The following is a 13,463-nucleotide window of genomic DNA, read 5'->3' on the forward strand; positions in this document are numbered from 1 at the left end:
CTTCCATCTTCATCTCAATTGCATCTTCTACCTCATCCACAACATCAATGGCTGATATGCTTTCATATGCATGTGGCAACTTCATACCCTTACTTTCTTGGAAGGTGACCTCTTCATCATTAACTCATAACTTGATCTCATTTCGTTCTGAATCCATAAGTGCTCTTCCGGTAGCAAGGAATGGTCTCCCCAAGATGATAGGGATTTCTTTATCAACAGCACAGTCAAGGATCACAAAATCAGCAGGAATGAGGAATTTTCCCACTTTCACAAGGACATCATCAACAATCACCAACGGTCTTTTTGTTGAATGATCGACCATTTGCAACATCATACTTGTAGGTCTAGGCATACCTAACCCCTCTTGCTTGTAAAGAGAAAGAGGCATCAAATTAATGCTACCCCCATTATCACAAAGAGCCCTTGCAAAATCTCGCAAACCAATAGTGCATGGAATGGTGAAGGCTCCCGGATCTTCTTTCTTTTGAACGGTAGTTGTTGCAATGATGGAACTAACCCGGTGAGTCACATTCACCACTTCATTCTTGGTGGTTTTCTTCTTGCTTATCACGACTTTCAAGTATTTAGCAAAACCCGGCATCTCTTGAAATGCCTCCACAAATGGGATGTTCACCGATAATTGCTTGAGAATGTCATAGAATTTCTCAAGTTTGCTGTCATCAACTCTCCTAACAAGTCTTTAAGGGAAAGGAGGGGGGGTCTTGGAATTTGTGCTAGAGCTTTTGGTGCCTCTTTTACTTTTTCTTTTACCTCTTCACGGTTCGCTTCTTGGACTTTCACTTCTTTTGGGAGCTTTTCAACTTCAATAGCAACTGGCACCTCAACTTGTGCCTCACCCTCTTGTTCAAGATCGTTCACTTCAACTATTTGTTCATTCTCTCCTTGAAGTATTTTCCGCTTCGAGTTGTGATTTCAATACAACGAGAAGTCGGGCTACTCCCATTACCTTTTGGGTTTGCAATAGTGTCACTTGGGAGGGCACCTTTTTGATGTGGATTTTGCTCTTTTAACAGGTCTCTCATTTGCATTTCTAGCTTTTGTATGGATGCAGTGTGTGATCCTACAATTTCGGCCATGTTCTTCATTGAAGTGTCGTTTCTTTCTTGATTTTGCAATACTCTTTCAAGCATGTTTTCCAATTTTGACTCACTTGAAGAACCTTCCCTCCAATGCGAAGGGTTAGAGTATTGCCCCTTTGGTGGAACATAGGGGTTTGAACTCCGGTTTGCATAGTTGTTGTTGTTGTTGCTCCAAGTACCTTGACTTGAACCACCTTGATCATTTTGCCACTGTTGATGGCCTTGCCCTTTCGGGTTAGACCTCCATTGATTTTGTTGTCCAAGACCTTGGTAGGATTGTCTTTGGTAACCACCTTGAGAATTATGGATATAGTTTACCTCCTCGCAATCTTCGTTTGACAAGGGTTGCACATCTTCCACAACATTTACCTTTTTTGTTTGGTTTTCAGTGAACATCTTAGTTAACACATTAATGTTGGTGGCAAGCCCGGCAATTACTTGATCTCTCTCTTGGTTCTCCTTAATCATGTTGGTCAAAGAGGGAGTACCGTATGCAATTTCACCCGTGGTATCTTCCAAGTGCCAAGCTTGATTGTCTTCTGCCATCTTGTCAAGAATTTGTGTGATCCTTGCGAATGTTTTGTCTATAAAATATCCATCTTCCGCATTCTTTTCTATGGATTGGTTCAACGGATCCAAACCCATGTAAAACTTTTCTAAAAGATTGTGTCCAGAAAACCATGATTCAGTGACCTCACTAGATATAGCTTGAACCGATCCCATGACTCATGTAGGTGTTCCCCCGGTAGTTGTTTGAAGAAGAAAGGTTTAGCTCTGAGCTCGGATTTCTTGCTTTTTGGGAACCATTTGCTAGGAAAGCATGGAATAGTTCAGGCCAAGAGTGAATGGAGTGAGCTGGTAGATTGAATCCATTTCCTTGCCTCTCTAGCTGGTGAGTACTTGAATACCCTCAGTCTTAGGGCATCATCTGACACATTGTTCTGTTTGTGTATCGCACACACACCCAAGAAGTTTCTAAGATGTTGTGTCGGATCATCATCGGTAGAATTCCTGAAAACCCCCTCTGCTTTAAGCATTAGGATCAAACCATGTTCCACCTTGAAGGTAGCAGCATCAACTCGCGGAGGGACAATGGCATTTGTGTCCTCGATGTACTCATCTATATCCGCAAAAAGGATTCTCTTCTTCATCATACTCTGCCATATTTATCTAGCACACCAAGCAAAGCAAACAAAGTGTGATGGAATAGAAAAAGACGTGAAGTAAAGAACACACTAAATAGTAATTTCAAAACCGTATTCCCCGGCAACGGCGCCAAAATTTGTTACGCTCAAATTACACCTTAATAAATTGCGTAAGGCGATCAATGTCAAATATAATAACCCAACTAGGTTGGGGTCGAATCCCATAGGGAATAGATGTGAAAAGGTTACTTGAGTAGTGTGAAACTTGACTTAAATCGTAAGTCTATTCCGTTAGCTAAAAAGAGTGTTGTAATTGAGTGAAATGAAGACAAGTATAATTTTGTGAGATTGTAATTAATTTGATTAAAGAAACCAAGGTTGTGTCTCCTTCAATGGAATGTAATGCTATCAGTGTTAATATGATATATTTCTAATGGGAGATCCTTTTATATGCAAATGAGTTCTAAATGACTATTCAATATTTTCCAATAGTTGAGTAGTATTTCCTTTTTAGGATTTTTCCAAATATAAAAGAGTTGCAATTAAGAATAATCAATATATGCCAAGTAGAATTCACATATTCCTAAGCGATTCTGTTAAACAAGGTTTAATGCCTTGAGTTTTTGATATTCACTCCTACCAAACCCTAACCCACTTTTTCAAGTAAAGAAAGAGTAAAATGCCATTTGTTAATTTGCAACCACCAACAATAAATGGAGGATGAGAAGTGAATAAATATCAACCAACCATTATATATATATTCAATGGTAAACAAGCATTAACATTACACCCATCTAGGGTCCACAACCTTAGTAATTAGAACTAGCTACTCATATTGAAATCTAAGAACAAAGCGATAAATAAAGTCATAAAGCTTACAAATAGTTATGTATGGTGATTTTGGACTTAGGAGCGTGTCCAGAAAATTATTTGGAGGTCCGTAGTGGTATTAGGCTTGAAATGGCAAAAGTTAAATTTTTGGAAAGTTTGACCGGGGGGTTGACTTTTTTTATATCAAGGTCAAAATCTGATTCTGAAAATTTTAATAGGTCTGTTATGTTATTTATGACTTGTGTGCAAAATTTGAGGTCAATCGGACTTGATTTGATAGGTTCTGGGGTCGTTTGTGGAAATTTGAAATTTCAAAGCTCATTATGCTTGAATTGGGGTATGATTCATGGTTTTAGAGTTGTTTGAGGTAATTTGAGGGCTTGACTAAGTTCGTATGATGTTATGGGACTTGACAGTATGTTTGGTTGAGGTACCAGGGGCCTCGGGTGAGTTTCGGGAGGTTAATAGATCATTTTTGGACTTGGCATATTGGCTGAAGACTGCTGGTGCATTTTTTTGGTTTCCTTCTTTGCGTTCGCGAGTGGGCCCTCGCATTCGCGAAGGGGAATTTTATGCAGGAAAGATTTGCCCTTCGCATCCGCGAGGGGGTCTCGCATTCGCGAAGAGGAGCTGGGTTGTTCATCGCGTTCGCGAAGTGAAAAATATAGTAGGCTTGGGTTTTTGCCTTCGCGTTCGCGAAGAGGAGCTCGCATTCATGAAGAAGAGCTCGGTAAAGCATCGCGTTCGCGAGTAGTGTCTCGTGTTCGCGAAGAGCAATGTTGGGCAGCACGATTTTGTGCTTCGCGAACGCGAGGGACCTGTTGCGTTCGCGGAGAAGAGAGGTCTGGACAGAAAGTTTAAGTTCTGAAAATCTATTTTTGACGGATTGGAGCTCGGGAAGAGGCAAATTTTGGGAGATTTTCAAGGAAAACAACGAGGTAAGTATTTTTAACTCATTATTGGTCAAATTACCCGAATCCATGGTTGTTATTAACATTTAATGGGTGAATTAAGTTGGAGAGATTAGAAAACCTTCTTGGTTTAATTTGAAGATTAGAGGGTCGAGTTGATGTCGGAATTAAGAAAAATTGATATGGTTAGACTCGTGGTTGAATGGACTTTCAGATTTTGTAACTTTTGTCGGGTTCCGAGACGTGGGCCCCACAGGCAATTTTTGAGTTAAATTTTAGATTTTTATGGAAAAATTATATTTTCATATGGAATTAATTTCAATAAATGTCATTGACTGAATCGAATTATTTGTGGCTAGATTCGAGGCGTTTGGAGGCCAATTCACGAGGCAAAGACCTAGCAGAATAAAGAATTTCACTGTTTGAGGTAAGTAACAGTTCTAAATTTGGTCCTGAGGGTATAAAATCACGGAATATGTATTATGTGATTGGTTTTGAGGTGACGCACATGCTAGGTGACAGGCGTGTGGGCGTGCACTATAGGAATTATAACTTGGTCAATTCCATGGAACTGTGTAGTTGAAACATCTGTTGATATCCGTACATTTTTCCCCGTATTTGAGAAATTGATCTATGAATCATGTTTAAATCATATATTTACATTGTTGGGACCCACAGAGGTCGTGTACTTGTGAAATTATTTGCTAAATTGTTGTTTTGCACTAAGTCACAGTTCTATTTGCACATGTTTACCTCAGTCTCTCATATTCATTATTGATGTATCATATCATTGTTGTTGGACTGCTTATCATGATTTCTGAGAGCTCGAGAGACTGGAGAGGTTGATGACTTAGTGAGGCCGTGGGCCTAATTATGAGGATATTTATGGATCGGACTGCACGACGCATCATGTTTCATTGATTTATGCCATGATTGGCTTGATATAGTGCTTGGGCTGAAGGAGCCCCTCTGGAGTATGTACACACCCCCAGTGAGCGCAGGTACCTACTGAATGCGAGTGTCGAGTGCGAGTGCCGAGTGATGAGCGACTGTGAGAAATGAGCGACTGTGAGGAAAGAGTGACTGTGAGGAAAAAGTGACTGTGAGGTTGGAGTGAATGAGAGGACTGAGTGACTGTGAGGAATTTGCTGCATTTCAGCTGTCATATATCACTGTTTTTGAAATTTCGAAAAAATATTATTTTCTGTTTCTTTCAAACTTGATATGAAATTTTAGTGAAATCTTAAATGCTGAACTTGAGAGCATTCCTACTCTTTTTTTTATATTGGAAAGTACTGTATTTGGACTTAGCTGAGAAGCTCGTCACTACTTTTAGTTCTTTATTTATTATTGTTACTTACTGAGTTGGTTGTACTCATACTACACCCTACACTTCGTGTGCAGATCCAGGTAATCCCGGATACAGTGGGTGTTGATTCTTTCACATAGTCAATTTGCCGGAGATTCAGAGGTAGCTGCTATGTTTCGCAGACCTTGTATCTCCTTCCCTATACTTTTGTTTATTGTATTTGGTCTCAGATTATTATAGACCACATTTTCCAGACTTGTAATGTATAGATACTCATGTACTTAGTGACACCAGGTTTTGGGAGTGTTTTTATCAGTAATTGCGAGATTCTTGGATTGTGTTTAAATATTATATTTTCAAACATAAAAGAAATTGTGGTTTATCGAGGTTGTCGGCTTGCCTAGTATCAAGATAAGCTCCATCATGACAGGTTAAAACTTTAGGTCGTGAAATTGCGCCACGAGCGCTAGGAGTAGGGCACCTGTGAGATAATACCTTCGACCCACTCCTTGAGTCGAGGGACATCATTTAGAACTCAAGCCACATTTGCACCACCATGAGTACCAATGAGAAAAATAGAGATGAACACAAAATCAACATTCGAGGGAAAGGTTTACTTATGTGATGCATTCCACTTCTCGGGGAATGGTCTGAATTCGGCTGGAATCAATTTAAGGTCCTCACCCAGACAAAATGACCCTACCAACCTCGATCCCGGTCCTCGTCGATGCTAAGAAAATGAGGCTTTGCTGGCCCGGCGTACAAGCTTTATCAATCCCCCATGAAAGATTCGGGGACTGTATAAACAAATCAGATGATCGATGGTGAAGGTGCACAAATCGATTTTATTTACAAAAAATTGGAGGAGGATCACGATCCTTCATAGTGAAGGGTGAATTTGGCTGAGGCATACATTATACCTCCTGCAAAAGTCTAAGGTAATTGAGTCCACAGGGCCTAATTGAAGGGATAAGTGTAAACACTCAGATATCCCTCTACATGAGTGGTAATGGCCTCTTCGGAGTAGGGGACCACGATGTCCTTATAGGCCCAATTGCAGTCTTTTCGGACCGTGGGGAGGTCCTCTTCGGTGATCGAGCAAATGAATCTCAAGGCATCCTCACGCCGACCTTGTACTGAAGAAGGCTTCTCGACCTTGAAGTCGTCAGCGACCGAACAACCCCCGGAAATGAACATTTTCAAGGGAGGTTTAGGAGCCGGTTCATCAGTAACCACGTTATCCGCAGATCTCCCGAGGTCGACCATATTGGAAGTGGTTTTGTTGGTTCCGACAGTCGTTTGGGAGGTAGAAGCGACCTTTTGAGGAACAAATTTTGAGGTTTTTGCCATTGTCAGAGGGGAAAGCTTGAAGGAGATAGAGAAAGTTGAAAGCTAGAAGCTCAGATATGTTGGCTTGAGTGGATGATGAGTAAACATTTCAAAGGAATCTCGAATAACAGAGGTAAAAATGCTAGAATGTGAAAAGGAGTAGTGAAATCCTGAGGGTACGAGGGTAGACAGTTTGATGTATAGTAAAAAATGACGAGACATTTCAGGCTTTTTGTCGTTTATGTCATGGCGTATTGAAGAAGGAATCAGGGTATTCATATCATTTCTCGTCAGCTTGCCCTCCGAGAAATGAGGGGACTATCTGTATACGGGTAAAAACCGAGCTCATGATACACCCCTGCTCCAATAGGGTAAAACGAGCTCGAGATATGATTGCGAAGGATCGGAATCGAAGCAAGGTCTCATCGAGTCAGAATCCGGGGGAATGTTGTCTGCCTTCGAAAATATCGGGGTCATCATTCGAGATCGATCCAAATCCCGAAAGACTTCTGAGAATATTATCGGGCAATCAAGCACAACCAGCAGAAGGCCGTAATATCCGCGACCGGCTAGATATCACGGCGTGGATCTCGTCACATATCAATGAAGAACCGGCGCTCAGTTAAACAGAGAATTTTTACCTTTTATAGAGTTGTACTTAGAGTAGGATTCCCCTACTATATAAAGGGGGTTTGATAATTCATTAGGGACATTATAACACGCATTCCTAAGCAACATACTACTATTTCTACTGTAATTGTAAGCTTTTCTCTCCTTCATAAAAGTTATCCAATGTGAGCTCGGATCGAGGGTGAATGTTTCACTAAGACTGGAATCATCCTTCTCGCGTAGTTTGAATTTAGTGTATCTTTACTTGTCCATTCTAACTCAATTTATCGTTTTGTATCAAATTAATCTGCATATTCTTAAAATCACTTACAAATTTAATTGTTATCCGATTTTGAGGGTAAACAACATACATAATATATTTAGTTTGGCGAAGAGATCATGAATTTACGTGCCCCATAAAATATCATATAAATTCGCCCCTACACGTGGCAACCAATGTATTTGGTTCTTTCCATGGAGAGACGTAAGCTCTTTTCCTTTTGTTCACCCTCTCTATCGCCGGTGATATTTTATGTACATGAGTTGATGTGATGCAATTTTCCAAAATTTATTGAATTCTTGGTAATTTTAAGTAAATCGGTGACTTTAATTGCCACAATATAGTGTGGTGTCTATTAGTTTTATGATTTCAAATTCCTCGATGCATTTTTTATGTTATAAACAAATTGTTTGATTTGTATAATTTAAAACTTTAATCGATTTTAAGTTCTTAAATAAGGAAAGATTAATTACCAAAATTTTAGTTAATCTTAAAATGCTAAATTTAGGAAATTAATTTAAATTATAATTTTGTTCAATATAAAATTTATTTTTAAACTGTAAAAAAGACGAAAGATATTTTACTAAGTGATTTCGTTTTTTAATATAGTTAGATAAACTGCCACGACAGTTCTTTGGTAAAATACTAAGCACTCTATTATTTTGTGCACAAGATTGGTTAATTTCTTTTCTTTTGGTACGTGGACTAAATTATAGATTATAGTTCCTGGACTAATTTATCTCATATGGGAGGTGAGCTAAAATAATTTCAAGTTTGATTGGTTGATGTGGAATGTTCAGAATTAAGTCTGGGACTAAATTTATACTATATTTAGTTGACGGTATAAATTTATACCGTCAATCAAACATAATATAAATTTAATCTCACATCTTATTCCACCTTATCCCGCGTACTAAAATACCCCTTACATTATTCTATCATATACTACCTGTCAACCAAAATGAATCACCCAAATCTTGTTTTAAAAATCCTTTTTTTAGATTGTTGCAATGACTTAACCAAAAATCTCAGAAAGCGGAAATAAAAAGCTTTTTGTTTTAATTATATATATATATATACCCGTAAAATGGTACAGTTGAATTTATATGTGATTTCTAGACAATTGAACTAATTTGATCATGAATAAATATAATAATCGAAGAAATACACAATACTTAGCCTTGGAATGTAGATGAAATAGCAAAGATAGTGATTATGTGAGCGCGGTTTTCGAACACAATAATGATAAGATCAAAAAGTAAGAGAGTGAAATTGTATAAAGTTTTGTATAGAATATAGTATATGTTCTTCCAGAAATTTCGTGTCATTTACAATGGTAACTGAGCACACTATTTATAGCTATGCCTAGGGAAAAAGGTCCTAGAATCATGCCCTCCTTTAATGCCAATTATGAGAGTCATTGATGTAGATGTAACGTTGAGCGTAAATGCCAAATTCATTGTAACGGACCGTCGCTCTTAATGCTGTAGAATATTTTTTAGTAAATGCTATCGGGCACAGAGCATTTAATACACTTTTATGAACATTATCCGTTCCGCTGATAAGCGCAGTAGCTGCGTTCGGTCCTCAGCCATTCCATCTTGGATTTCACGTGTCCTCCTTTGAGTAAGCCACGTGTAATATTATATTTTACCTTATAGAGATAATCCCCCTGCTTTCCGGTGACATAACTTTGTGTTACCGGGAAGTTGGTAGAAGCATCTTTTCGGCGGGAATTACTATAATTCCCTCTGAAGGTCTCTGACAGTTGATTAGACGCACGTCTCTCCGTATTTAATGCCCTGAACATGCATCATTCCATGATTCAGCACAACTTTTGCTGATTATCGAGGTAGTCATGGCCATGAATTTAGCCGCCTAAATTTTACTTATACGCAACTTTCTTTTCCTTTGCGTTTCATAATTGCTTGAGCTTTTGATTTGCATCCTTGTTTTCTATCCTTTTTCTAATTTTCTTCAAACACAAACTCTTTACCTTATTCTTTTCCAATAGCTTCTTCCTCCAAACGTGCTAGTTCTACAAAGAATAAGAACAAAACCGAGGATTTCGTTCCTCCAACAGTGAATTCTATCATCCCAAGAAGACTTAGTACTTCAAAGGATTTTGAATAGAAATTCCCTACTGCCAACCCTCGTACATGGGATGTTAGTAGGTACCCTTCTTCCATTCGTCCTTCTAGTATTCCTGCTGTGAAGGAGGACTGCCACTGCAATGAGTTGGAAATTATCGCTCTTGATCTATCGGAGTGAGTGACCCTTCCCAAGGAAGGTTTTACATACATTTTCATGTATCCCTTTACTTTGGGTGCATTTTCTCTGAGCAGAGAGCTTGATTCAGTGATTGCGGAGTTTTGCCTTCGCTACCAGGTATGCTTGGCACAGATTAGTCCTTCAGTGTGGAGGACGATCGCCTGCCTCTGATGCTTGTACCAACAAACTGGGGAGGAGCTAACCTTAGCTCATGTGATGAATCTTTATTCCCCCAAAATCTTCCGCCGGGGGATAATAAACCTTTGCAAGCATGGCCACCATGATTTGTTGTCTAGTATAGATGATGACAACGACCGTGGGTGGATGGAACGATTCGTTGCAGTTGCCACCAACGACATCATTCCGACAACGACTTCATCCTTTCTGGTTGCTTGGAACGGCACTCGTAAGTTCTTTGTATAATATTCTTCTATGGGCGTATCATTTATTCACTCTTCGCATGATTTAGCAACTCGATGGCTCCAACCAGTGGTGGAAGGTTTGAACTGGTGGGTTCAGAATATGTTGGACGTCATAACGCCCGAAACTCGTTCGTGGAAAGAACTAGCCCTTAAATACGGGTGGAAGGCCAAAAATCATGGTAACTCTAATTTACCTTGCTTCTATTTTTGTATATGAAGAACTTGGTTGAACCCTTCTCACTTTGTTCATGGAATTAGGTTTACCTGCGGGCTCTGTTGCTGTACTCGAGGAGGACATTCTGGCTGATCCTGCAGATGTAGCGAGGCTGCTTCAGGAAGCACTTACTCGAACAGGTATCTCTAGGCCTGTTTCGGGTGCAAATATTTCTTTACGGAGTCCCCGGCCGGAGGATAAGAAAACAAAGAGAAGACGCTCCTCCGTGGCAAGGGAAAAGAATAAGAGGGCAAAGGTTGATGCCCCCAAATCATCTCCGATAGCGATGATGACTGGTCCTCCTTCTGGGCCGGTCGTAGATACCGTGATGATTGGTGATGAGAAAGAAGTTGTTGACGAGGGAGCTTCTTTACACAGAAGGCGACAATCCTCATCATCTCAACAGGATGCTCGACCTGTTGAGATAGTTACACCAACTGAAGACGTTGTCACGGCACTTTGGGGAGAATCTGATTTGGTAGAATATGCCAACTCCTATTTTCGGGCCCCAATTACTGCAACTGGTGTTGCGGGGATGAGTACCAGGTCCTTGCCATCTTTGGTTGGCGAGCATCAAACAACCAGCACTACATTTGATGCAGCTACTTCTCACTCTTCAACTCCATCAGCTTCATCTCCACCTTCACCAACACCAGCAACTGCTATATCATTTCCATCTTCGTCTACTCTTCCACCAGCGGTTGCTACACCATCTCCATCGGTCGCACCTAACCATGAAGAAGGTTTTCCTCTTCCACAGTCTCCAGTTCATGGGAACTTGGGATGAAATTATGCTGCTCCTTCTGAAGATCCACAAAGGAGAAGGAACATCACTCTTTCGGTCTATATCAGGTGCAACCTGCTATCGCGGCCGATGGAGTTTGCTAATTACCTAAAGCCTTTGGCTTCAGAAAAAGACTGGGAAAAGATCCAGACACTCTCGGGAGAGTATTTGTTGAACAATGCTATGCATAATGCCGCAGCGGTACGTTTTTTCCTTCCTCTGTTATTTCTTCTACTTCGAACGAATGTATTCTAAATTTTACCTTTTCTTTTTATAGGCCAACTTTCTTGCTTATGAGGGCCTTCAAAAAGTTGATTCGTGAGAAGGAAGAACTTACTTCTGAACGGGATCAGCTTTTGGCAGTACGGGACCAGATTGTTCTCCGCCTCTCGGAACCGGACACTAGAGTTGCTGAGGCCGTTGTTTTGGAGGATCTCTTGCAGCAAAGCAAGCAAGAAATGATAACCCTTAGCCAAGAAATTGGGCCACTGAGGATTAGATTTGATGAGGCCAAGTCCAAATGGGCAGAAGTACAGAACGTTGTTCTTGCTGCAGCCGACCGTGAGGCTGCCTCCGCTGAAAGAGTGATTAATTTGGAGGCAGCCTTGAACTCCTAAAGTGAAGAACTTGCTGCCGTGGAGGTGAAATATGCCTAGCTAGAAGAGAACTACAGGAAAACTATCGAGCATAATAGGCTCTTTAGTTTAACTGTCCGCGATCTCGACGCTAGCCTTAAATCTGCTAGATCCGCCAGGGAAAACCTTTCCGCCGAGGTTACTCAACTCAAAGAAGAACTTAAGCGTCGAGCGGCTTCCCTCATTGTTGAAAATATTTATTCCATACATAGCACGAGGAGAAAAACCTTGGAAGAGGTCAAAGATGGTATCATTGATGTTGTTGCCGAATCGCTAAGGCCCGAGAGCTTGAGTTGGCTGTAAAAAAAATGGACTCCTGGCGCAGTCTGATGCTCCGGGTTCTTCTGATTCCGGTTCCGAATTTTTGAAAACTGAAGAGGGATTGGAAGGCAATGAGGCCAAAGACCAAACTGGGGAAAGTGTTGAGCCATCGGCGGAACCACCTATTCTTCCCGACAATGCGGATACTTCTCTTCATCCTGGTCCCGGAGGTGCTGCAGTTTAGCTTTTCCTTTCTTATCTCATTTTGTACTTGTAATGTTTTGGCACATTCTTGTGAATAAGGACATACTTTTTGTTCAAATATCGTTTGAGTCTTACTTTCGTTTGAATATCCATGCAAGCTTTTAACTTTTGCATTTTCTCAAGCATTCCGTGCATGTTGTTCAATTCGTGCTTTATTATGTGTAGTCTCGGATGCCTTTTCTTAGAAGCATTTTTGTTCCGAGTATTATCCCTTTTACGTGAGGGTTTTTATGAATTTTTGCGCATGTTTGGTTTTTGCATCATTTTCATATGCGGCTTCGGGTGTATTTTTCCCGATGGCATAATGGATTCCGGATATTGATTCTTCCGGAACCAACCCTTTAACGTGAGAGTTTTTATAAGAGAGGGCCCTCTTATGTTTACGGTGCTCTTGAAGAGAACGTCTCCTATTCATTATGGCACTAACATTTGAAGTACTTGTTTAACTTTCAATTGACAAAATCAGCTCATCGCTCAGACAAGAAACAAGATAAAAGCAAAAGGATTTCGTTTTATTCCTTCTATTTTCAAAAATTACATAAGCATTTTGCTAAATAGAAAAGAAATTGCCATTACTTGCGGTTATCTTGTACAACTTATTTCTACGGGGCTGGTTGCGTAGTCCCCGGTCCCAATGATGCATTTTATTTCTGGATTTTTGTTCCCGGTTGACGTGGCAGTCATTGTTTTCATATCCTTATATCATCCCCCCCCCCCCAGTGTTTGAATGAGAAGAATGCGAATTGGATCAGTGGAACTTCGAAGGTCCCACCAATGAATTGCTAGGTAATCCTTCACTCGGCAACATATCTTGTTTCCCCTTAGGAATCCATGCTATCGAGCGAAAGAATACCTAACATTCCTCTGGCGGTTTGTGCCCGTCAGCGGTTGAGTAACCTCTGTTCCGTAGCAAACTTAAATTCCCGGTGGGAATTTGCTATTGAACCAAAGATTACCTAATTATCCTCGAGTGGGAGCTTGTTCGTTTGCCTTGCTATCAAAGGTCTTATTACTGATGTTTTTGTAGTATGCTTTCTGTCGCTGCCTCGTTAAAAACCTTGCTAGAAAAACCCATTTGGGACAAAAACTGAACGAAGG

At 40.4% G+C, this 13,463-nt stretch overlaps 1 protein-coding gene across 1 annotated transcript; it reads right to left on the bottom strand.

The window, feature by feature from the left end:
- Positions 1 to 124: 124 nt before the first annotated feature.
- LOC138903238 (uncharacterized) lies at positions 125 to 1,823 on the bottom strand. The gene is made up of 3 exons (XM_070191169.1): positions 968 to 1,823; positions 772 to 902; positions 125 to 643 (listed from the first exon to the last, which is right to left on the bottom strand). Exons 1-3 carry the CDS (start codon positions 1,821 to 1,823, stop codon positions 125 to 127), a joined length of 1,506 nt encoding a protein of 501 aa, XP_070047270.1.
- Between the last annotated feature and the right edge of the window lie 11,640 nt (positions 1,824 to 13,463).

This window comes from Nicotiana tomentosiformis, chromosome 12 (genome assembly GCF_000390325.3).
Source record: "Nicotiana tomentosiformis chromosome 12, ASM39032v3, whole genome shotgun sequence".
Taxonomy (NCBI): domain Eukaryota; kingdom Viridiplantae; phylum Streptophyta; class Magnoliopsida; order Solanales; family Solanaceae; genus Nicotiana; species Nicotiana tomentosiformis.

Excerpts from the sequence above, each read along its gene's own strand:
- LOC138903238 (XM_070191169.1), bottom strand. The coding sequence starts at position 1,823 with ATGGGATCGGTTCAAGCTATATCTAGTGAGGTCACTGAATCATGGTTT. Across the intron at positions 903-967 it reads CACTATTGCAAACCCAAAAG|GAGAGAATGAACAAATAGTT; the intron begins GTAATGGGAGTA and ends AAATACTTCAAG. Across the intron at positions 644-771 it reads AAGAAGCGAACCGTGAAGAG|CAATTATCGGTGAACATCCC; the intron begins GTAAAAGAAAAA and ends GACATTCTCAAG.